Raw genomic sequence first — 23,522 nt, 5'->3', positions numbered from 1 at the left:
ACACACACACACACACACACACACACACACACACACACACACACACACACACACACACACACACACACACACACACACACACACACACACACACACACACACACACACACACACACACACACACACACACACACACACACACACACACACACACACACACACACACACACACACACACACACACACACACACACACACACACACACACACACACACACACACACACACACACACACACACACACACACACACACACACACACACACACACACACACACACACACACACACACACACACACACACACACACACACACACACACACACACACACACACACACACACACACACACACACACACACACACACACACACACACACACAATATTAACACCTGAGCAGACATCTCAGAATCACAACATGGACACACACATTTAGAATCATGTATAATATAAATTAACATAGCTGTTAGGTGTGTATATGCATGGTGTGTGTGTGTGTGTGTGAGAGAGAAGTAGGCCTCACGTAGATGCTGGGCGTGGGGGGGTTGAGCTTGTCCTTGGGCAGGGCCGGGGAGGGGGGCGGTGGCAGGCGAGGGGGCGGGCACTTATCCAGCAGGATGCTGCTGTTGGACAGGCCGTTCTTTCCCAGGTTCCTGGAAGACAAGGAGGACGTTACACACACACAGACCCTTCCTCTCTGAGGACCAGAGGTCACACAGACCCTTCCTCTCTGAGGACCAGGGGTCACACAGACCCTTCCTCTCTGAGGACCAGGGGTCACACAGACCCTTCCTCTCTGAGGACCAGGGGTCACACAGACCCTTCCTCTCTGAGGACCAGGGGTCACACAGACCCTTCCTCTCTGAGGACCAGGGGTCACACAGACCCTTCCTCTCTGAGGACCAGGGGTCACACAGACCCTTCCTCTCTGAGGACCAGAGGTCACACAGACCCTTTCTCTCTGAGGACCAGGGGTCACACAGACCCTTCCTCTCTGAGGACCAGGGGTCACACAGACCCTTCCTCTCTGAGGACCAGGGGTCACACAGACCCTTCCTCTCTGAGGACCAGAGGTCACACAGACCCTTTCTCTCTGAGGACCAGGGGTCACACAGACCCTTCCTCTCTGAGGACCAGGGGTCACACAGACCCTTCCTCTCTGAGGACCAGGGGTCACACAGACCCTTCCTCTCTGAGGACCAGAGGTCACACAGACCCTTTCTCTCTGAGGACCAGGGGTCACACAGACCCTTCCTCTCTGAGGACCAGAGGTCACAGGGTCACAAACAGCAGCTGACATTGTAAACAGTAATAGGTGCTTTCGACATCGACTGCGGTTGCATGAAACTTCTGGCGAGAGTTGCTGCTTGCAGTTGGGAGTTAAAAACGCCTCCGACATTTCAGCTTCTCGTGGTTTGCTGCGTTGCACATCAGTCATTGCCGATCAAACGCTGTTTGCTTACTTTATTGCTGACTAACTGCATGGTTGAGAGTTTAATTGTTTTTGCATTAGAACTTGCACTAACCAGTGCACTGAAATTTGTCATTTTATGTATTGGGCTATGTTAAACTCTTTCTCCAATCTGCAGATTGATAATAAAACCAGAATTCAATTAAACTTAGTCTTTCCGTTAGTGAAGAGGCGGACTAAAACCCTTTCTTCAACAAATATTTAATTCAATTAAACAGTTTGGTCCAGATTTGAGCGTTGGCGAAATTGAAGGTGTCAGAATAATTACAAAACAGGCGTCAAAAGTTGTCGTGTGTGAGTCTGGCCAATCATGAAATAGCTGTGTTGTCATTAGAACCCGTGCAGTTGCTCTTGAGAAAATGCGCTCGGCTACACAGCCGGCAGTTCTCGAATCGATCTCACGGTACTTTGATGGCTACGTCACAGTGACCTAGCCTCGGCGCCGTCTCAAGTCGGACAAAAAGTCTACCCAGCATGCACTGCTTCAAGTCAGCTGCCTGCGGCCGGCTGCGGCACTGCATGAAGTCCAACACACCTCATGAAACATTTCAGAGATCTGAGTGGGAGGAGACATTTCAGGACACGCCCCTTTTGGCTTCTATGCCAGGCAAGATCAATCGAGCACAGCTCCGTGGTCATGATTGGTTAAAATATAAATTTACAACCAGTCCTGGTTAGACCCACAAGAGAAGAGCAGATCAGGAACAAATCATTGTAGCAATTTAAACGTCTCTTGGTCGGGGTCTCCTGGACCACATGGTGCCAGTTACCCTGGGAACACGCATCCCATCCAGGTGATGTTGCAGTACCACAAGCCCACACTAGAGGGAGACACAGGATTCTAAACCCAACAGAAACTAAACAAACAACAACAGGGACCCAGGAGGACACAAGCAAGCACGGGATGAGCAGGAATGGAACAGGGCCCAGGTACGTTCAGAAGGCCCGTTTCCTCACTAAGCAGGTGCCTTCACACATCCAAACACAGCTAAGGCAGGAGAGATAGGCCCAGAGAGAGGAGGTGTGGGGAGAGAGCAGGTGTGTGGGGAGAGAGGAGGTGTGTGGGGGGAGAGAGGAGGTGTGTGGGGGGAGAGAGGAGGTGTGTGGGGAGAGAGGAGGTGTGTGGGGAGAGAGGAGGTGTGTGGGGAGAGAGGAGGTGTGTGGGGAGAGAGGAGGTGTGGGGAGAGGTGTGTGGGGAGAGAGGAGGTGTGTGGGGAGAGAGGAGGTGTGTGGGGAGAGAGGAGGTGTGTGGGGAGAGAGGAGGTGTGTGGGGAGAGAGGAGGTGTGTGGGGAGAGGAGGTGTGTGGGGAGAGAGGAGGTGTGTGGGGAGAGAGGAGGTGTGTGGGGGAGAGGAGGTGTGTGGGGAGAGAGGAGGTGTGTGGGGAGAGGAGGTGTGTGGGGAGAGAGGAGGTGTGTGGGGAGAGAGGAGGTGTGTGGGGAGAGGAGGTGTGTGGGGAGAGAGGAGGTGTGTGGGGAGAGAGGAGGTGTGTGGGGAGAGAGGAGGTGTGTGGGGAGAGAGGAGGTGTGTGGGGAGAGAGGAGGTGTGTGGGGAGAGAGGAGGTGTGTGGGGAGAGGAGGTGTGTGGGGAGAGAGGAGGTGTGTGGGGAGAGAGGAGGTGTGTGGGGAGAGGAGGTGTGTGGGGAGAGAGGAGGTGTGTGGGGAGAGGAGGTGTGTGGGGAGAGAGGAGGTGTGTGGGGAGAGGAGGTGTGTGGGGAGAGGAGGTGTGTGGGGAGAGAGGAGGTGTGTGGGGAGAGGAGGTGTGTGGGGAGAGAGGAGGTGTGTGGGGAGAGGAGGTGTGTGGGGAGAGAGGCCTACCTGCAGGCCTTGAGTACGTCTGAGGAGCTTGGGTAGATGGACACGGAGGACGAGGGGGAGGGGTGTCGGCCAGGGCCCCGGTGGCACGGCGCCGAGGGGGGCTCGGCCTTCAGGGGGCTCCGGGAGTCCTCCGAGATGCCCCCCTTCCCGTTGCCGTTGAGGGTGGGGCCGGGCGGCGTGGCGGCGGCGGGGTTGCTGCTGCTGTTGCCGGGGCTGTGGGTGCTTGTCTGAGCGTGCTCAGAGGACGACTTGGGGGAGGGCGTGGCTGTGGACATGGCTGAGATGGGGGAGGAGGAGGTGGGGCTCCCCTGGGGCGGGGCCAGAGGCGGGAGGGAGCCGTGATGGAGGTTGTTGACCTTCCTGTGGGCGGAGCAGCCCTTGGCGGCCCCGCCCTCGCAGGGCCCCTGGGGGCCGTCCTTGGGATTGTCTGAGCTAAGGCCCGGGGACCCGCCCACCCCCTCGCCTCCCGCCACGTGATTGGATAAGCCCTCCGCCGCCACGGGGCCCTCGGGGGCAGGGTCCGTTGCCGTGGGGGCCAGGCCGTTGCCGAGGGGCGGGGCATCTTTGGTAGGCGGGGCATCCGGAGCTCCACCTGAGGTAGCAGAGTGAGGAGGGGGCGGGGCCGGGAGGTGGTTGAGGGTCTGTTGCCTCTGTGATGGCGTGGCGGAGGAATGTCCGACCTGATTGTGGGGGGCGGAGTCGGGCGTCTGGGGGTGCGAGAGAAGCCCTTCCCCGTTCGGACCCGCCCAGCGTGGCCCAGAACCCTTCTGGAGCCCCTGAGAACACAGAGGGAGACACAGTCAGACAGAACCCTACTGACTCTCCTAGAACCTTCTCTGGATCTAGAACCTTCTCAGGGTCCAGTGTCTAGTCTGGACCCTAAGACAGTTGCACACCCCCCTCCTCACCTGAGTGGAGTTGAGGTGCAGGGTCCGGCGCGGGTCCTGTGATTGGGTGCTTGTGCAGGTGTGAGGTAGTAGTGCGCCAGGCTGCAGGTAAGGCACGTCTCCGTGGGGTCCAGGGGCCACGCCCACGGCAACGCCCACTGGCTGGTTATTATTGGTAGAACAGTTATTGCCCACAGAAAGAGGCTCCAAGTGTCTGTGTGTGCCGGGGCCCGGGCCCAGGGGCCCGTTGGCCAGTGGTTGAGGAAGAGGAAAGGGGGGCCGGGGCGGGGCGCCGAGGTGGGGGCGGGATGGGTGGAGGCCGGGGTGAGGAGGGGGGAGGGAGCTGGGGCCGTTGGGGAGGGAGGGGCGCAGCTGTCCTGAAGGATTCTGCCTCATCTGTGGGGAGAGGGGGACAATATGGTCAGAGAGGGGGACATGAGGTCAGAGAGGGGGACATGAGGTCAGAGAGGGGGACATGAGGTCAGAGGGGGACATGAGGTCAGAGAGGGGGACATGAGGTCAGAGGGGGACATGAGGTCAGAGAGGGGGACATGAGGTCAGAGAGGGGGACATGAGGTCAGAGAGGGGGACATGAGGTCAGAGAGGGGGACATGAGGTCAGAGAGGGGGACATGAGGTCAGAGAGGGGGACATGAGGTAAGAGAGGGGGACATGAGGTCAGAGAGGGGGACATGAGGTCAGAGAGGGGGACATGAGGTCAGAGGGGGACAATATGGTCAGAGGGGGACAATATGGTCAGAGGGGGGGACATGAGGTCAGAGAGAAGGAACCAGCACTGCAGGGGTCTGTATGTGTGTGTACCTGCTGTTGGTGCTGCTGCATCAGGTTGAGCTGAGCCTCTAGTTGTTCCAGGGTCTGCAGCTGCAGGGGCTTCAGACTGTCCCTGCTGCCCCTCAGCTGCTCCAGGTGCTGGGGGACAGGAGCGTGCTCCGTGAGACGTCATGGTTACCACAGCGTGAGGAGGGTGTGCACGGGAGAGAGCGTGTGTGGCAGCTTACCTGTAGCTTCTGTGGCGATAGGTACCAGTTAGGGACCGGCTGTTGTGTGGGGGCGGTCCAGGAGTCCGGCTGACCCTGAGAGAGCAGAGGAGGTGAACAAAACCACCTCAGAGTTTGTTGTTTTGTTTTCAACCTTTGAAAAGTGAATTTCAGACCCGAGTGTCTTGGGTGTGTGGGGGGTGCTGTACCTTGGCTGGGCTGGAAGCCCTCCGGCGCTTGGCCGGGCTGGACTGGTCCTCCCCCGGGCCCAGGGCTCCTATATGGGGGGGCAGAGACTGGCCTGCTGCCCCCCCCTCCGTGCTGGCCTGGGGCTTACACGCCTGGGGGCGGGACGGGCAGGGAGGGAGGGGGGGTTAGGGGAGAGAAGGGAGTGCAGGGGTGGTGGAGAGGTAGCAGCAGAGGAGCGAGGGAGGGAGAGGGGGTTAGGGGAGAGAAGGGGTGGTGGAGAGGTAGCAGCAGAGGAGCGAGGGAGGGAGAGGGGGTTAGGGGAGAGAAGGGGTGGTGGAGAGGTAGCAGCAGAGGAGCGAGGGAGGGAGAGGGGGTTAGGGGAGAGAAGGGGTGGTGGAGAGGTAGCAGCAGAGGAGCGAGGGAGGGAGGGTTAGGGGAGAGAAGGGAGTGCAGGGGTGGTGGAGAGGTAGCAGCAGAGGAGCGAGGGAGGGAGGGGGGGTTAGGGGAGAGAAGGGAGTGTAGGGGTGGTGGAGAGGTAGCAGCGGAGGACAGAGGGGAAGGAAGGATGATATGGAGTGGAGAATATTGCAGATGGGGGGAGGGGAAAAACAGAGGGAGAGGAGAGACAGTAAATGTTAATGCGGCCCAGGTATGGACGCCAGCGTGGGGGAGGAGAGAGAGGGGGGAGGAGAGGGGGGAGAGACAACGACAGGCTGCTGTGATCTCGTGTCGGCTCTCCAGGGGATCAACAGCAGCTGCTCCAGCAGCAGCACCATCAGGTGACTCCACCCACACCCCCGTGAACGCCCCCCCACACACACCGTGTACCGCCCAGCCCCACGCCCCTCTCCACGCTCCTCCCCTGGTGCCTCAGTGACTCACGGGACATACGTTACCTCTGTCCCAACACAAGCTTGGCACAGGGGGGGAGAGAGTGATGGAGGCAGGTTGTGAAAATGTCGTCCAATCACAGACCTCCCTTACCTCAGTGGTAGTTTTACAGGGAAGTGACTGCAACTGGCATCGGGCTGGCTCTGCTTGGCTAGTGCCCTGAGGTGCTGGTTCAGTAACCGAGCAGTTTACCTCCTCTAGGTACAATTTAGGGTGTAAATTTTTTATGTATTTTTATCTTTATATTTTGGTTCTTGACTTGTAGCACAATGCTAAGAGTCCACTTTAGCAGACATGCTAAATGTCCACTGTGGCCAGAGCAAAGGAACACCAAAACCTGATATTTGTTGCAGTCACTTGAGACAAGTGAGGGACAGCTTGGTAGCCCCTCGCTCTCGCTACCTCATCAACAAGGCTTCAAAGGAGTACAAACTTCACACTTTCATATGAACGCCTGATTTCACGTGAGGGGGGGGGGGGGGGGGGCTTTACACAATGAACACACACACACACACACACACACAAACTACAGCTGTCTAGTATGAGAGTGAGTGAGTTGTGGTCCACCTCTAGGGGGCGCTGTTGGCTGAGTGGCTACAGGGCACCTAAGGTCAGCTGCTAGGAGAAGATGAACGTCAACACAACCAGCCTGGGTCTACACTACAGAGGCATGGCATAACCAATCACAGACCCTCGATTTGGGGAAGGGGGCGGGACAGTCTTGGCTCCGACCAATCAGGTCCTATTTTTTTTTTTTCTTCATTTGAATGATCAAACCCAGCTAAATACGGCAATGGGAGACATGAAATGTATGTCGAAATATGGGTGATGATGAGTTAGTAATTGGAGCCGTTGTGAAGTGGATTTCACACGTTCCTGCTGTGACTCCACAGTGTGATCCGGGGAGGAAGTGTGCTCACTGTGCTGTGAGCAGGTTGTGGAGGGGAAGGCCTGTGATTGGTCAAGCTGGCCTGTGGCTGTGTCCGGTGTGGAGGGGAGGGCCTGTGATTGGTCAAGCTGGCCTGTGGCTGTGTCCGGTGTGGAGGGGAGGGGGGTGAGGACAGATTAGGCAACGCTTCAAATGGCCCCAACAAGTCATAACAAATGCCGTCTAGCAGTCATAACATGACATAATCCTCAACAACTGTGACGTAAATCACCAACGCTGGTTTCCTAGCAACGACTTTTAAGAATGGTTAAAGCAGCGACAGGCTTAAAGCTTTACACTGCAGCTTAGGGCATCTGTTACAACCTGGTGAGCTCAGCCGAGGGGTTACCTGTGGTAGCGTGTGTGTGTGTGTGTGTGTGTGTAGTAGGGGTGTGTTTACTCTATCTGGTCTCACCTGCGGTGCAGTATTCTGGCCTCCCTGTCTGGAGGTTAGCTCTGCTGGGATTGGTAGACTCCAGGCATCCTCAATAAGAGGAAGCCTTTTACTTTTAGTCTGAGGACTAGTGAGCTGGGGGTTACTCAACTGAGCCTAAGGGGAATGGAAAACGCGTGACAGAAAACAAACATTTTAATAACGACCTCCCAAAAAAAGATGATAGAAAAAAAGTCAATGAAAGTGTGTGTGGTCAGTGAGGCGGGTGCTTGCTCTGCCACGCCGGCCAGCACTTCTCTGACTGAGTACGAATGTGCATGTGTGGCAGTTAAAAGAGTAGCTAGCTTGTAGCATGTAGCCAACATGTCAACCAAACAGGGAGATCCGTATATGGCCTGTATGCATAAACATTTCTGAATGAATACAACAACAAGAACGAGGGGAGGAGGGGTGGGGTGGGGGTGGGGGGGGACTAAACAAACATAATCATCAAACAAAATCATTAAAACAAGCTGTCATGTTTGTCTTAATGCCATGAAATGATGCCTTAATCACAGGGGTGAGAATGACTCCTGGTTCATGCGCACACAGAAGAGGAAAGGGATGTCAGAGAAGCCACGGCTTGTCTCGGGGGTTTAAGGGAGGAAACACGGGTGTCTGAGGACCGAACACTCCCTCTCTCTGGGACAGAGGACTAGCACAACCCAAAACTAACGTCCTTTTGGTTGTGAGACCAGCGTCAGGATAAAAACGCAATGGGCTTCACCTAGCAACCAAAACAACAAGCGCACTACGGCAGGACACAAGGCACCCAGACGCCTGCTGCGGGTCTGAAACCCCTGGATAAGGTCAACAACACGGACACAGAGAAACACTATCAAACTGGTAAAACAGCGCTCCCATCGTGATCCTGGTTTCTGCAGGGGGGCGGGGCAGAGGGCGTGTCCTCTCTGTCCGGTGACGGGCTGCTCACCTGCAGGCATTTGATGCGCTGAGTGAGCGTGGGTGTGTTGGTGCAGGCCTTGCTGCGCGTGGCGTTGATGTAGCACTTGATGGCGTCGTGTGGCTGGCTGCAGGACTCGTACAGCGTGCCCAGGTCCATCCAGGCCGACGCGTGACCGTGGTCCAGCTGCACCGCACAGATGTACGCCTGCAGGGCGTCCATGGGCTGGTTCTGCTGCTGGTACAGCACCCTGGAGGGGGAGAGGAGGTTAGAGACCACCATGGGCTGGTTCTGCTGCTGAGAGACAGAGAGAGAGAGACAGAGAGAGAGAGAGAGAGAAACAGAAAGAGAGAAACAGAGAGAGACAGAGAGAGAGAGAAACAGAGAGAGAGAGAAACAGAGAGAGAGAGAGAAACAGAGAGAGAGAGAGAGAAACAGAGAGAGAGAGAAACAGAGAGAGACAGAGACAGAGAGACAGAGAGAGACTCGGTGTGGGCGTGGTCCTCACCCTATGGAACACCACGTGTCAGCGCTGGCCTCTGATTTGTCGATAGACTGCCTGTAGGAGACGAAGGCGTCCTGGACTCTGCCGATGCTGGAGTAACAGCGGCCCAGGTAGTACCAGGACTGGCCTGAGCCGGGGTCTGCCTCCAGGGACTTCTGCAGACACTGGATGGCATAGCTGTCCTTGTTAGCCCTATCCCCCAGCTGCTCCACAGTGTGGTGCATCCAGCCTGGGGGAGAGAGAGCACACACACACACACACACACACCACCACACACAAGTTAATATCATTACAGCCATTAGGAATCCATGTCGTCATTCACCAGTTGTGGTACACTGACTGACCTTTTATATATGACATTCTTATAACGCCAAGCACTAAACACCCAAAACTACAGCACTTGTTTTAAGTCCAGTGTCAGCTACGTACAACGTAAACGGTAAAGACTACTTTGGTCATAAACACTGAACAAAAGCTTCAAGAAGCTCACAAGAATCTAAAAATCAGCAAGCAGGCTCGTTTCAACACTGCGTGCAAAGCAAAACAATGGAATTGTGTTGCACTGTGTGTGCGTGTGCATGTGCATGCGTGCATGCGTGTGCATGCATGCATGCATGCGTGTGGTCTTACCTAGCTGCTGCAGGGTGGTGGCCTTCACCTGTGCTGGGAGCTGGTCTGTCTGCAGGAGACTCTCGTACGCCTCCTTGGCAGCACGGTATCTCTTCTGGAGAACACAGGGAGAGGAGATGTCACACCACAGAAGATACACGTGTCAGAGAGGGGGGAAGATGCATCAGCAAAAGGGAGGGAACCAACAGATGTAGTGTGTGTGTGTGTGTGTGTGTGCGTGGGGGGTAAAAGCACAGTAGGACTATTAACCATGAGGGGGAGGGCATCAATCTTGCCTTCCATCAACACCAATCTATACAATCTCCATTTAGGTAGTGGTGGGGGCTGTTCCGCTAGTCTGGCTCCACTCCAGCGCACCCTGACTCAGCAGAAACCACCTCCCCCCCCACCCCCCACCTCCCCCCCCCCACCCAGGAGCCTTCCTCCTCCTCTCTGCCAGCACTGTGACAAGTCACTATGCCACAAAACCAAAGCTTTGGAATATGAACTACCTACAGCGACCGAGCGAGACACAGACCACCCCGCCCTCAACGTTCGTTGCCAAGGCTACAACATCGCTGGTGCCCATACCACCCCCCCCCCCCCCCCGCCCGCCCGCAAATCGCCCGCCCGTCGGACACAACAAAAGGCTTTCCCCGTCCCTGTGATGTGGCTACGCCGGCTGCTCTCCGCTAATCTCCACATAGCCCACGTCGTCTGGACTCTTAACCTAGGATCTCTTCAACGGACACACGGAGACAAGAGAGAAGCTTACCTGAATCTCATACAGATGAGCGATGTGGAACTGGACTGTGGAAGGAAGGAAAAAGGCATCGTCAAGACAAAGAAAAAGGGTATCGGATGACAAATGTGGTGAGGCACGAAAACAGGACGAGCGGTGAAGCAGCGGTGATCCAGAGGGAGAGGGTGGGTCAGGTCCCTGCGTGGCAGAGCGAGAAGGGAGGAGAGGGAGGGTGGGTCAGGTCCCTGCGTGGCAGAGCGAGAAGGGAGGAGGAGGAGAGGAAGAGAGACGCTCTCCTCTCCAGCCTGCTTCTTTTGTCTGTGGCGCTGCAGTGTGTACGAGAAGTGTCTCCCAGCAGATGGATGGACACACACATACACACACACACACACACACACACAGACACACACAGACCCCCAGTAAGGAGAGCGCGCCCTTGATGTGCCTGTGCACGTTTGACTGCACAGTGTGTGCGTGTGTGTGTGTCCTTTTCCGAGCCCCTTCTGGCTAACACGCAGGAGGAATGGTTCTCACCGTCTCCTTGGTAACTGGTTCCATGGCAATGTGATACAGCTGGGTCAAAGCAGACGCAATGAAAATAATAACAACCGTGTGTGTGTGTGTGTGTGTGCGCGCGCATCTACACGTGTGTCTGTCTGTGTTTGTATTTTTGTATATTTGTGAACACACTCCCATTCAGAACTGTGTACTCTTAATCATAAAGTGTTGACATTTGGTCATAAACAATGAACAAGAAACTCAATCAAAATCAGGCAGGTTTCAGAGCGTTTCAACACTGAAGGAAAACAATGTAACTATGTTGCACTGTGTGTGTGTGCGTGTGTGAGTGTGAGCGTGTGTGCGGAACAGATGCTACTTACTTTCAGCTTTGGACAAAGTGCAGGGGTTGGAGTCAATCAAAGCCAGCTGAAAGTGCTGTGTCATGGAAGTAAGGACAGGACGTTAGCTTCCCCCGACTAAACAGAAACTCCAAACACAGACCGCCTTGTATTCAACTCAGTGCCGTCCCTACTGAGAAGACCTGCACTGGTATAGACGGGTACATTCATTGTGGAGGGGGGCAGGGTAGGAGAGGAGGGGGGTGTGGAGGGGGGCAGGGTAGGAGAGGAGGGGGGTATGGAGGGGGGCAGGGTAGGAGAGGAGGGGGGTGTGGAGGGGGGCAGGGTAGGAGAGGAGGGGGGTGTGGAGGGGGGCAGGGTAGGAGAGGAGGGGGGTGTGGAGGGGGGCAGGGTAGGAGAGGAGGGGGGTGTGGAGGGGGGCAGGGTAGGAGAGGAGGGGTGTGGAGGCGGGCAGGTTAGTTTAGGGGGCGTACCTTTAGGCTTGACTCGTAGTCTGTGTTGACCTTGAACATGAGGCCCAGACGCAGGTGGATCTCCTTGGCTCGGGAGAAGCTGGGGTCGATGTACAACACCTCCTGAAAGGCCTTGATCGCCCTGGGGGGGGTAGAGAGAGAGATGGTTGGTGCAGAGAAAGGGATGGTTGGTGCAGAGAGAAAGGGATTGGTGACTAGACTGTAAATAGAGGACAACATTTCATCATTGAGCCACACTTTTGTATGCTTTCCCTCCTCCGACTATCCCCATGGAAACCACCTCTCAACTTCACATACACCTTAAACAAATTCACTAGCTCACACACACACACTCACTCACTCACTCACATACACACACACACAGAGACGGACTAATGCTTAGTCATCCACACTCCAGTCCTAAAAGGCAGTTACTCACCACTGAAACGCATTGTAATGGAAGTAGACCATTCCCAGACCGTAGAGAAAGGCAGCATTCTGAAAACACACAAACAACACGTCATCCACATGGACACAACATCACAAATATGTGATTTCTGAGAACTTACATAATAAACTATTTGTATTATATTGCTAAATCTTTTAGATGCTAACTCACTAGGTCGTGTTTCCTTTCCCTACAGGATAAAGTGTTTCCGATACTCGATCCGCTACATTAGAATTGTATGAAACGTTGCTAAGTCGCGTCTCTACGATGGTGGGGCAGTTCGCTACCAGAAACTCAAGTTTCAGTTTTTTTACAGAATCAAAACTAGCTAGCAGTCTTCCGCTCTCTCCGCTGGATGAGCAACTGTAACAGTGATCGGACATCAATTACTCACAAAGTCATGACAACCAACTGAACAGCGCGAGAACAGAGCCCTTTCTCCTCGGCTCAGTCAGAGAATGACGAACAGGGCAGACGATTAAGCCGTTACTTTTTTCTAGTTCTCCGGTAACGTATTTAACTGGCTAACGTAAAGTTAATTTAAAAAATATAAATAAACATTTGCAATTTATTCTTTATAGATTTTCAAGGCCAACTAACTATTAATATTTAACATAACTGTCGTGAAATAATGTTCAAGCAAGCACTACCAGTACCTTTAGCTACCAGCTACATAGGCTAGCAAACTCCTACGGAATATATCTGATGTTGCTTACCTAACATTCTTATATAATAAATCAAATGATTACCAACTATGTTTCCTTAAGGAATGTATTCAAATAAGATTCATTTTTAAGATAAGTTTGTTAAAATATTTTTTTTAACACATCTTGCGCAAATGAGGAAGACTCAGATAAGTGAGTATATCAGAGAGTATATTTATGCCACAATGTGAAGGAAAATTCCTTCTAGTTCGAAAATATAACCTTATTAGACCGCCGGTATTCTCTAACGGTATTATTCTGCATTTCCAGTCTGGATGGGAGGCGGCCACATTGTGGTTAAACACTCTGCTTTTGCACTGCACCACAACATGGTATCTTGTACATTTGTATTTTTTGTAATATTTGTATTTTTATATTGTAATTTACAGCAACTTATATTTTATTGTATATTTAATTATATTCTTATCCCACTTAGTACTGCTAGTTTATGTACCCTTAGTATAGTTATTCCACATATTTAAATTTTAGGTATATGTTTATTGTATGCACCTTCCTGCCAAAGCAAATTCCTTGTCTGTGCAAACTTTCATGGCGAATAAATCCCTTTCTGATTTCTGGTTATTGCAGATTAACCACAGCCTGCGGGGAACATAGCAGCCGGTGAACTAGCCTACAGGCGGCCTGGCACACAGCCCAGGGAAGAGGCCTACACGATACTCTAGGGGTCCTCTCGACACACACCACGCTCTCGCAGCCACCAGACAGGCACAGAATGAGTCTTCATCTGAAACCCTAAAGCACTATCCTGGAGACACACGTGCTTCCTGTGCTGATAGGATGTGTGAGAGAGCGTGTGTGTGTGAGAGAGCGTGTGTGTGTGAGAGAGCGTGTGTGTGTGAGAGCGTGTGTGTGAGAGCGTGTGTGTGAGAGCGTGTGTGTGAGAGCGTGTGTGTGTGAGAGCGTGTGTGTGTGAGAGCGTGTGTGTGTGAGAGCGTGTGTGTGTGAGAGCGTGTGTGTGTGAGAGCGTGTGTGTGTGAGAGCGTGTGTGTGTGAGAGCGTGTGTGTGAGAGCGTGTATGTCTTTCCATACCTTCCAGTAGTCCGACTGTAAACTGTAGTACCTCTGGTATGCTGATAATGCTGGAAAGAAAGACGGAGAGAAAGAGAGAGACGGAGAGAAAGAGAGAGAGTGAAAGGGAGAATAGAAAGGGAAAGGTGAGTCAGATGCAGCACATCAGAGCGGTCTAGACCACACCAGCCCTGCTATTAGAAGGAATCTGAGATGGCAACACGAGGGGAATAAAACATTGTTAGACCGAATGGACACCATCAGACTGGGTCAAGAGCTCAACTGAGAGGGAAGTTTGCGTTTCAAAGCAGGAGAGACAGCATAGACAGACAGGGTGAGAGAGAGAGAGAGGGTGAGAGAGAGAGGGTGAGAGAGAGAGGGTGAGAGAGAGAGGGTGAGAGAGAGAGGGTGAGAGAGAGAGAGAGAGAGAGAGAGAGAGAGAGAGAGAGAGAGAGAGAGAGAGAGAGAGAGAGAGAGAGAGAGAGAGAGAGAGAGAGAGAGAGAGAGAGAGAGAGAGAGAGAGAGAAACTAGGAGAGACAGGGTAGGAGAGAGAGGCAAGTAGGAGACAGACAGAGAGACAGGGTAGGAGAGAGAGGCAAGTAGGAGACAGACAGAGAGACAGGGTAGGAGAGAGAAGTAGGAGACAGACAGAGAGACAGGGTAGGAGAGAGAGAAGTAGGAGACAGACAGAGAGACAGTAGCACAGAGAGAGAGAGAATGAGAGCGAGTGGACAGAGAAACGTGGTCCACCTTTACCTTTGGGGTAGTCCTCCAGCAGCAGGTTAAAGTGGCCTAGCTGGCAGAAGAGCTCAGGCTCCACCTTGCCCTCCGCCTTCAGGATGAGAGAGTCGTAGCAGCGGCCGGCCTGGGACAGAGGAGAGACCAGACAAGACCAACTCAGGGGGAGAGTCTCTGCAACTCCAGAGAGATAGCAGTTTTGCCGGTGTAACCCGGTGGCGTTTGCGTTGCACCGTCACGCAGGTGTGGTTACCACGGTTACGGCTTGCACGTTTTTTTATTATAACACGGTCACCTAACTTTTTAAACGGTCGTCGAAAGGCATCGTTTTGAGTGACCGAACCCAACTCGGAACACAATTTCTACGTTTTTGACGCATTCCGACGGATTCTGGTTGTGTGGCACAAACTAGCAACATGCTGCTGAATATGTATTAAAAACACTCGACTTGCACACACGCCAACTCAAATGTAAGCAACCATTGGCTCCTGGTGAACTTGTGAACCGCCAGAACAGCGTTAGCATTTTCCCGGCACTACAAGACTGTTCCCTAGGGAACCTGCTTCTGAACCAGCAAGAAACAACAGGATCTTGCCCTGGTTGTTCTACATCCTGCCCCCACTCCCTCTGTCTCTCTAAATGTATACACACACACACACAGGAACAGGATCTACAGGCAAACTAGAGGTTTCATCAATATATGGATTCTCCAAAAGCAATGAGATGTAAACAACACACCGAACAGAACGCCATCAATGTGAGCTTAATTATACTCTGCAGACAAATGCATGGTCTAGCTTACATTTGGACAATTACACTGCTGTATTTGTGCCGTGCCTTGTAATGAATGTTGCAACCCATGTTTGAACTGATAGGCATAAACGCATTACATCACAGGGTGTGAACACCATCATATCAGATCGTACCACCCCAGCTAAATAAGGGGGGGAACCACCATATAGAGCTGTTGCCATTTGTATCAATAGTACTGCACTGCACTGCACTGCACTGCACTGCACTGCACTGCACTGCACTGCACTGCACTGCACTGCACTGCACTGCACTGCACTGCACTGCACTGCACTGCACTGCACTGCACTGCACTGCACTGCACTGCACTGCACTGCACTGCAGGCATGCTTTGGGTTTACATCTCTAAATCCAACACACACATAGCTACACACACCCACCACTTGTTTATGCCAACAACTGGACAAACTCAACTTTAGCTGCATTTTATACACTACTGCCACAGTCCCCAAGGGTTACGTTATCATTTAGCAGACTCTTATCCAGAGCGACTTACAGTAAGTACAGGGACATTCCCCCCGAGGCAAGTAGGGTGAAGTGCCTTGCCCAAGGACACAACGTCCTTTTGCATGGCCGGGAATCGAACTGGCAACCTTCAGATTACCATCCCGACTCCCTAACCGCTCAGCCACTTGACTCCAACGATGACATCTCTCCCAGAGCGGAGGTTGTTTCCAGAACGTCACATAACAGACTTTGCCTGGGAAACAGACGATTCCGTGAGCGCACGTTTGCTTTGGCAGACGGGTCTGGCCACACTCCCATTCAAACAGATTTCCCTCTGGAATGAAAAGTGCCGGGCCAATCTCAATCTTTTATTTGATGGGGGAGGGTGGGTCTTAATAACGATGACTGCACAGGTTAACAACCAACAAGACGTTTCTTTGCTCTGGTTGGTTGGTACAGCACCTATCCAATTGCGCCCAGAGGAATTTTTTGTCCGTGCCCGTTGATAACACCCCTTAACATCTCAATGATATTATAATTATTATAGGATATAGAAAAGTGCTGCAGACTAAACACACACTTACAAACTGGTCTGGAGAGACAGAGCGGGAAAACAAACACAAACAGTGTTTCCCCTAGGTTTACAGCTTGGGGGGGGAAGGGAGAAGAGGACATGGTCGGGCGACCATGTAGAGACAGAAATGACATTCCGTCGTGTAAATAAAATAAATAACATAAGGCCATTTCGTTTGTAAAAGAGCAAGCTATAGACATGTTTTATAGGAAAGGTAACCTTAAATGACATATTTTGTGATCTGGCGTTATATATGTAAAAAAATAAATACAAATTGAACTAAATTAACTTGACCTTCCAGGGGGGACAGGGGGTGCCGTTGGGGGGGGGGGGGGGGGGGGGGGGGCGCCCCCCTAATATAATGGTAGGGGAAACACTGACAAAACTATCAGCCGACATGAACTGGACAACCTCCCGGTTACTGACATAACTTCCTCATGACTCCGCCGGTCGCTTGGCTGGAACGGCAAACGATAAGAGCCCGCTTGCTCCTGAAGCCCAAAGTTTAAATAAACTTGTGCCGAGGCAGTCCGATAGGGACTGGAACCCAGTTTCAGTTTGAGAGAGATTGCTTCAAATCTCTTGTTTGCTAAGCACTTACAACGGTCACGATGAGCTGCCAATGATTAACCACATAACATGAGTTCTAATGCACGGGTTCTAAGAAACCCGTGCATGTGCCTGTTTGTTTCAGGGGTGTGTTCGTAGGACAAACTGTCTGCTCTCTCCATGTGGGAATTTTGGCGCTGCATGTAGTTTTCCAATAACAAATCAAGAAGGTTAACCCAACCAATCACCAGCAACATCCCAATGGGTGGATCGACCAACCAAGTTATCGCTGATTAAAAAGGGTAGCTTTGACTTCCGTCAAATTCCAACATCGAAGTTGGCGTTGGTTAACGTACCACACCTGATCCTGAACGCAAGACAGGACCCTTCCAACACTTAAACTGTCTGCTCTCTCCATGTGGGAATTTTGGCGCTGCATGTAGTTTTCCAATAACAAATCAAGAAGGTTAACCCAAACAATCACCAGCAACATCCCATCATCAAGCGGATTCGACAAGTCATCTTGTCGAATCCGCCCTTGAGGCAACAGCGTCAGAACACGTGTACGACAGCATGGACACAAAAAAGGCTCTTTTAATCTTTTATTATTAAGTAATCACTTACGCTACTGGATTTTTTTTTTATCACTTTCGAACTATAGGTTTGCCCTTACACGGCACACTTATCATTCTGCACTCCACAAATCCCTTAATGGAGAAAATCTACTTGGCAATAAACCAGATTCAACAGCTGTTCTGTGTGTGTGTTTGTGTGTGTGTGTCCTGATGCACTTGGGCCTTACGGCATATTTCTACCAACAAGATTGTTGATGCCTGGGGTGGGGGCGGGGCAGCTCTGGACTCACAGACACGCTCAACACACACAATAAAAACGCACATGCGTACACAAACATGCTTGCAAAGGCGCACACATGGGTTTAGCATTCAAATACTCTCATTCACACACCCAAATTAGAAGACATCACGCTTGTAAACAACACACGGTTCACCCACTATAAATACTCAATAAAAACGATGTGATAGGCCAGAAGGCCAGTGGCTGTGTACAAGGCCCTTACGCATAATGCTTCTGTAAAGAGCATGTGTGCTTGATAATGAGTTCCCACAATGCACCTGGGCTTTCCTAATGAGCCACCTTGTTATCTAGGCCCTGTGTGTTTGTGTGTTGATAATCTGAAGAACCAGGGCACTGCATCGAGTCAGAATTCAGCAGGTGAGATGCTCAGGATCCTGGTACACGCAGTGTCAAGTTTAAAGTTGTTTGGATGAGCTGTTAGTGAGAAACAAATGTCAATGCGTTTGTTGCCCGCCATGTTACATTTACATTTAGTCATTTAGCAGACGCTCTTATCCAGAGCGACTTACAGTAAGTACAGGGACATTCTCCCCGAGGCAAGTAGGGTGAAGTGCCTTGCCCAAGGACACAACGTCATTTTTCATGGCCGGGAATCGAACCAAAAACCTGCTGATTACTAGCCCGACTCCCTAACCGCTCAGCCATCTGACAATGTTGATCAGCACTAAACGATGGAGACATGATCACTCCAATATGGTATCCTTCTAGGAGGCAGGATACATGCAGAGTAAGGGTGAGAATCTTTTGGTATCTCACGATTCGATACTATTCTTGGGGTCACAAATCGATTAAAAATCAATTCATGACTTTAATCCTAAAAAGAATTTATTATAAATAAAAAAAATTACAACTATATATATATTTTTTTACATCTGTGAATCGCTAGAAGACTGAATCGTGATTCAAATGTGAATCGATTTTCCCCCCCACCCCTAATGCAGAGATCTATTTTGTTTGACAGATCAAAATATTGCATTCAACGGGGGACTGCACTAGTCAGGTGGCTGAGCGGTGAGGGAATCGGGCTAGTAATCCGAAGGTTGCCAGTTCGATACCCGGTCATGCAAACTGACGCTGTGTCCTTGGGCAAGACACTTCACCCTACTTGCCTCGGGGGGAATGTCCCTTTACTTACTGTAAGTCGCTCTGGATAAGAGCGTCTGCTAAATGACTAAATGTAAATGTAGTCAATAAATGCATCTGCAGATACACACAATAGCCAACTTGTTGTTTGTGATGCATAAACCTTTTCGCAGTCATCTCCATTAAAATAATGAAATGTCAAATGAAATCACTTCTGAATAAAGTTAAATGCACTCATATTTAAAAGGGAATAACCTGCTACCTGTGTACTGTAAAAGTACCCAGTACTGTGCAGGGGGGATGAGCAGGTCTGGATGAATGAGTATACTGAATCAGGATTTACTAGTGTGAGGCAATGACAAACCATTCCTATGAGTAACCATTTAAAGAGGCGTGTCAGAATACCATCTGCCAAATATATTCTGTCCTTATGAATTGTCAAAATATACAACTGAATGTCCAATTATCATCATCGAAGATGCTATAGGCAGAGTACTCTGTGTCACATCATTCAAACACAATGTTTGCATAGTTTCTTTGTGTGACCTTAGAAATGCCAAGCCTACCCTTAACACAGTCCAGTCCTACACACACACATAGCAGGCAGTTATTTGCAAATTGACCAGAAAGCTCCTTAGTAGACCAGGTAAAATCAACCTTTAAACGTCTGTGCGCTTGCCACCACCAGTGATACAGTGACCTAGTTTACATTTACATTTAGCAGACGCTCTTATCCAGACTTACAGTAAGTACAGTGACATTCCCCCGAGGCAAGTAGGGTCAAGTGCCTTGCCCAAGGACACAACGTCAGTTGGCATGACCGGGAATCGAACTGGCAACCTTCGGATTACTAGTCCGACTCCCTCACCGCTCAGCCACCTGACTCCTAGTAGACCAGGTAAAATCAACCTTTAAACGTCTGTGCGCTTGCCACCACCAGTGATACAGTGACCTAGTTCTGTCAAGGTGCTGAAGAGAGTTATCTAACCCTAGATAGCAGTGCAGCGGGGTGACTGCATACCATACAGGGCACACGGTCTAAACTACTAAAACTGTAAAAGGACAGCGACTGAGAAATAAATGTTTATGGAGGTAAATTATATAGGAATATTGTCAACACACACATGTAAAATAAATGTCCCAGTAACAAAATCGGCTCAATTTTTGAAAATAGGACAATTACATTTAACTTGTTTAGCTGTTGCTTTTGTACATAGAGAAATACAATTGGTGCATATAGAAAATACTGAAAATCAATTATCAGAAGTGCATTGTTTTAATATTACTTCAACGGTCAGAATCAGGGAACAGCCTGTTTACAGGCACATTGCTATTGCACATACTGCACACACAATACTGTCTCAACACCACTGTAACAATAAGATATCGACTGCAAAATGAATGCAGCAAAAACATCAAGATCGTAAGAAGAACATCAACCCTCGACCCATTATGCGACAGTGATGATCTCAAACACAACATGAAAAGGGCAAATCTGCTGGTAGCACAGAAAGTAACATGCTGCTTTTGGCAGTGGTGTCCAATCTTTATCCTGACACGTGCCAAAGCACAACAAGCATCTAAGAGCAACAGGCTTGTCTTACTATGAGAGGGTCTGCAACATATGTTCACACCTGTCTCACAAGCTTCATGATCAATCCTTCATTATCAAACCTAGCCTACCCCCATTCACGTGGGTGATCTAGAGTCTAGACAAAGGGACAGTTGATAAGTGCAAGACCATGGCAATTTAAATCACACCCATGTCTAGATTGAAGATGTAGAAGTGAGACGGTATTGTATGTCAATGGATTTGTATGTAAGATTTATTTGGCAACAGGCCTTAGTAGTGGTCTGAATAGCACTGAATAGTACTAAATGAAATCTATGAATTACTAGCCACTCCATTTCGGTAAAGACATCCTACAATGACAGAGGCAGGTAATAATGATGAATAATGTGTCATTTTGTAAACGTGTACGGTGCATGATAAGGTCCTCTTCGCTGAGATCTATTGAATTTTAGCATGCAAAACAAACATGTCAAGCCACACCACCTAGCGAGGCAAATTAAGATGGACTACTTGTTGTGGCTGTGAATTACACTGCCCATGTGTTGGCGATTCAGGGTGATAACCAAAGCCTTTGCGAAATCCTTACAGTAATCGATTGTCCATAAATGAAAAATGCATGGCAAACATTTTGTTTGCCGTTATCTGTGCTGGCTACAAGTTGATTATGCTCATACTAGCTTAACGTAGGATGGACTACATTCATAGTCATTGATATCAGGGTAACAAAGGGTCTGCTACTTCCGACGAACTTGGACGTGGTCACAAAACAAAGATCTACCTAAACCTACCAAAACATTGCAATGGATTTCTCTAAAAAAATTGCATAAATTCAATCTTCATTCAAAATTATACACGTCTATATTCCGCTGTCCCTATACCACGTCCCGCCATCTTGGACCGACCCAAGCAGCCATCCATTAGCTACCTGCTAGCTAAATAACAAGCTAGTTGGTACATAGCTTACAAGCTTGCTAGTTAGCCAACTCCAACGCCAGAGAACCAACAAGACCACAACACTAGTGGCTATCACAATCACAACATTTAGCATGAGAGCTCGGCGCATAGAGCATGCATTCTGCACACCACAGATGCATATGATATTACACTTCCATTAAAGTTCGGCCACGATGCAAACTGAGAGCACGAAGATTTCACTGATAATATCACAGGAGCGATGATTCAACCAATGATTTGCTATTAGCAAGCTAGTCACTCAATGTTGAAGAGCGTACATTTGGGTTTAGTTCATGAGCGTGGCCAAACAAGCAATTGTCTGAGGACGTCGTTAACAAACATGTAAACATTGTTCTAGCAACATTAGAGTGTTTGGTGTGTCATTTCCACTCTGAACCGCTACACACCCTATCCTAGCTAACGCGTTAGCCAACTGCAGTGCAAAGCACTGTCCTATTAAAGGGATTTCAGGTTTCTTATGACATGAAAGTGTTTCTGTTTTCATAGTTAAGACAGCTACCGTTAGCCATATAAGACTAATCAAATACTTTAAGTGGGTGTCTTATGATTTCGTAGCAACATCGCTAGCTGGCTAGTGTACACTAGCTACGATAGTGTAGGGAAGCGGACCACCATGATCAATGTTGAGGACGCTGCGTAGTAACTTAGCCGCAGCACTGCCTGTGTCGCTCTGCCTGCGCACAAGACGGACCATGCATGCCCCTCTGCGAGAAGACAGACTCTGGTAGCTAGCTTGCGTGTTGAGTTTAAAACCACACCAAACAACATCCGTGTATTAATTTTAGCAGCGTGTGTTGGTGCTGGTGATTAAAGGACCGCCTGGGTCCTGAACGTTAGCGTGCTAGCAAGCTAGCTACCTACCTTCAACAGCAGGGCCTTCGTTCTGGCGCCATCTTCATGAAGCCTCTGAAATCCAAACAGTGAGCTGCAAGCGAGAAGACAACACAGGCGGTTCAGTATCGCTTACAGACCAGCTCTTACAGATCGTCGACATAGAAACACAGACAACACGTGCATGTTGTAGTCAGAATACTTTGGAGGTGTGAACGGGGTTACGGTTCCAACCTGTCAATTCCGACCAAGCTGTCCCTCTCTTGGGCTGTCAGCGTCGGAAAGTCCTCCTCGGTTTCACTCGCTTTTCCCGCCGCCATTTTCTTTTCCTCATCACCACCAGAAGCCGAGCCTAGACTCCGAGCAGCAGCGCAGGCAGCAACAGCGAGCGAGACTCCGCACGATTGCATGGAATCGCGACGAGACGGCGAACGAAATACTCCACCAAATTAAAGAGAGAAAACAAAAAAAATATTTGAAATAGTTAACTTTCTCTCCAGAATCAAAAAACGCAACCCAAAACAGTAAATCCTTTCAGGAAAATAAGTAACCCTCCAGAACGTCTTCGCGTCACATTTTTTAGACACAGTGTTATATGCAACTAATAAAAAAATATGCATTAAGGGTAGTTTTTGCAGGTTTGAAAAAAGAATTATTTGATCGTAAAATCCCTACTGCCACCAGCCCAAAGTTGTTATAATTGTGTCACCCAAGCGAACCCACGCGCCGCCGTAGTCACGCCCTCGTATTCCCCGTTCAGCCAATAGATGTGCTTGGTTAGCAGCATATGACTTGCCCAGCCTGAAGCCCTTTTTTTTTTTTTACACAAAATCTTATTTAACTAATTTAGACATTCAAATGTTGATAGAAATATTGTGATATTTTCCAGCAATGGCACGAATTACGATGTACAATCCAGATTGTGCTTTATAACATGTTCATTACACATCTCCAGAAAGAATGGTGACATTTCAGACAGGCGTGGTAGGCCTATTTATGCTATACACAACACACAACTTGTGATAATTTAAATAGTTTAAATGTTAAGACACATTCAACAGTTGCTAGTACGACACGGGCTTTTTTTTATCATATTTCATCATCTTACCTTAGTTTTAGTAAGCACTTTTAAACATTGATTTTGGGTAATTTACAAAAATTCCATATTAAATCATCGTTTGCATATTTCATAAAAGCCAC

At 50.0% G+C, this 23,522-nt stretch overlaps 1 protein-coding gene across 2 annotated transcripts in view; it reads right to left on the bottom strand.

Annotated features, from left to right (window-relative positions):
- The window catches only part of LOC136965751 (lysine-specific demethylase 6A-like), a 28,117-nt gene extending 5,107 nt beyond the window's left edge, over positions 1–23,010 (bottom strand). Inside the window, exons 1-18 of one of the 2 annotated variants that reach the window (XM_067259950.1) lie at positions 22,557–23,010; positions 22,353–22,416; positions 14,623–14,731; positions 13,887–13,936; positions 12,124–12,182; positions 11,706–11,826; positions 11,254–11,308; positions 10,406–10,440; positions 9,652–9,745; positions 9,025–9,250; positions 8,547–8,766; positions 7,595–7,729; positions 5,381–5,512; positions 5,193–5,267; positions 4,996–5,103; positions 4,196–4,570; positions 3,288–4,063; positions 525–654 (exon numbers count right to left, since the gene is read on the bottom strand). In XM_067259950.1, coding sequence (XP_067116051.1) covers positions 525–654; positions 3,288–4,063; positions 4,196–4,570; positions 4,996–5,103; positions 5,193–5,267; positions 5,381–5,512; positions 7,595–7,729; positions 8,547–8,766; positions 9,025–9,250; positions 9,652–9,745; positions 10,406–10,440; positions 11,254–11,308; positions 11,706–11,826; positions 12,124–12,182; positions 13,887–13,936; positions 14,623–14,731; positions 22,353–22,416; positions 22,557–22,732 — 2,940 coding nt within the window. In that variant the 5' untranslated portion in view covers positions 22,733–23,010. The remainder of the gene's footprint in view (positions 1–524; positions 655–3,287; positions 4,064–4,195; positions 4,571–4,995; positions 5,104–5,192; positions 5,268–5,380; positions 5,513–7,594; positions 7,730–8,546; positions 8,767–9,024; positions 9,251–9,651; positions 9,746–10,405; positions 10,441–11,253; positions 11,309–11,705; positions 11,827–12,123; positions 12,183–13,886; positions 13,937–14,622; positions 14,732–22,352; positions 22,417–22,556) is intronic. The other variant, XM_067259951.1, reaches the window with a different exon arrangement.
- Positions 23,011–23,522: the final 512 nt, after the last annotated feature.

This window comes from Osmerus mordax, chromosome 22 (genome assembly GCF_038355195.1).
Source record: "Osmerus mordax isolate fOsmMor3 chromosome 22, fOsmMor3.pri, whole genome shotgun sequence".
NCBI lineage: Eukaryota > Metazoa > Chordata > Actinopteri > Osmeriformes > Osmeridae > Osmerus > Osmerus mordax.
The sequence above is the reverse complement of the archived record's forward strand: the minus strand, read 5'-3'. Positions and strand labels throughout refer to the sequence as shown.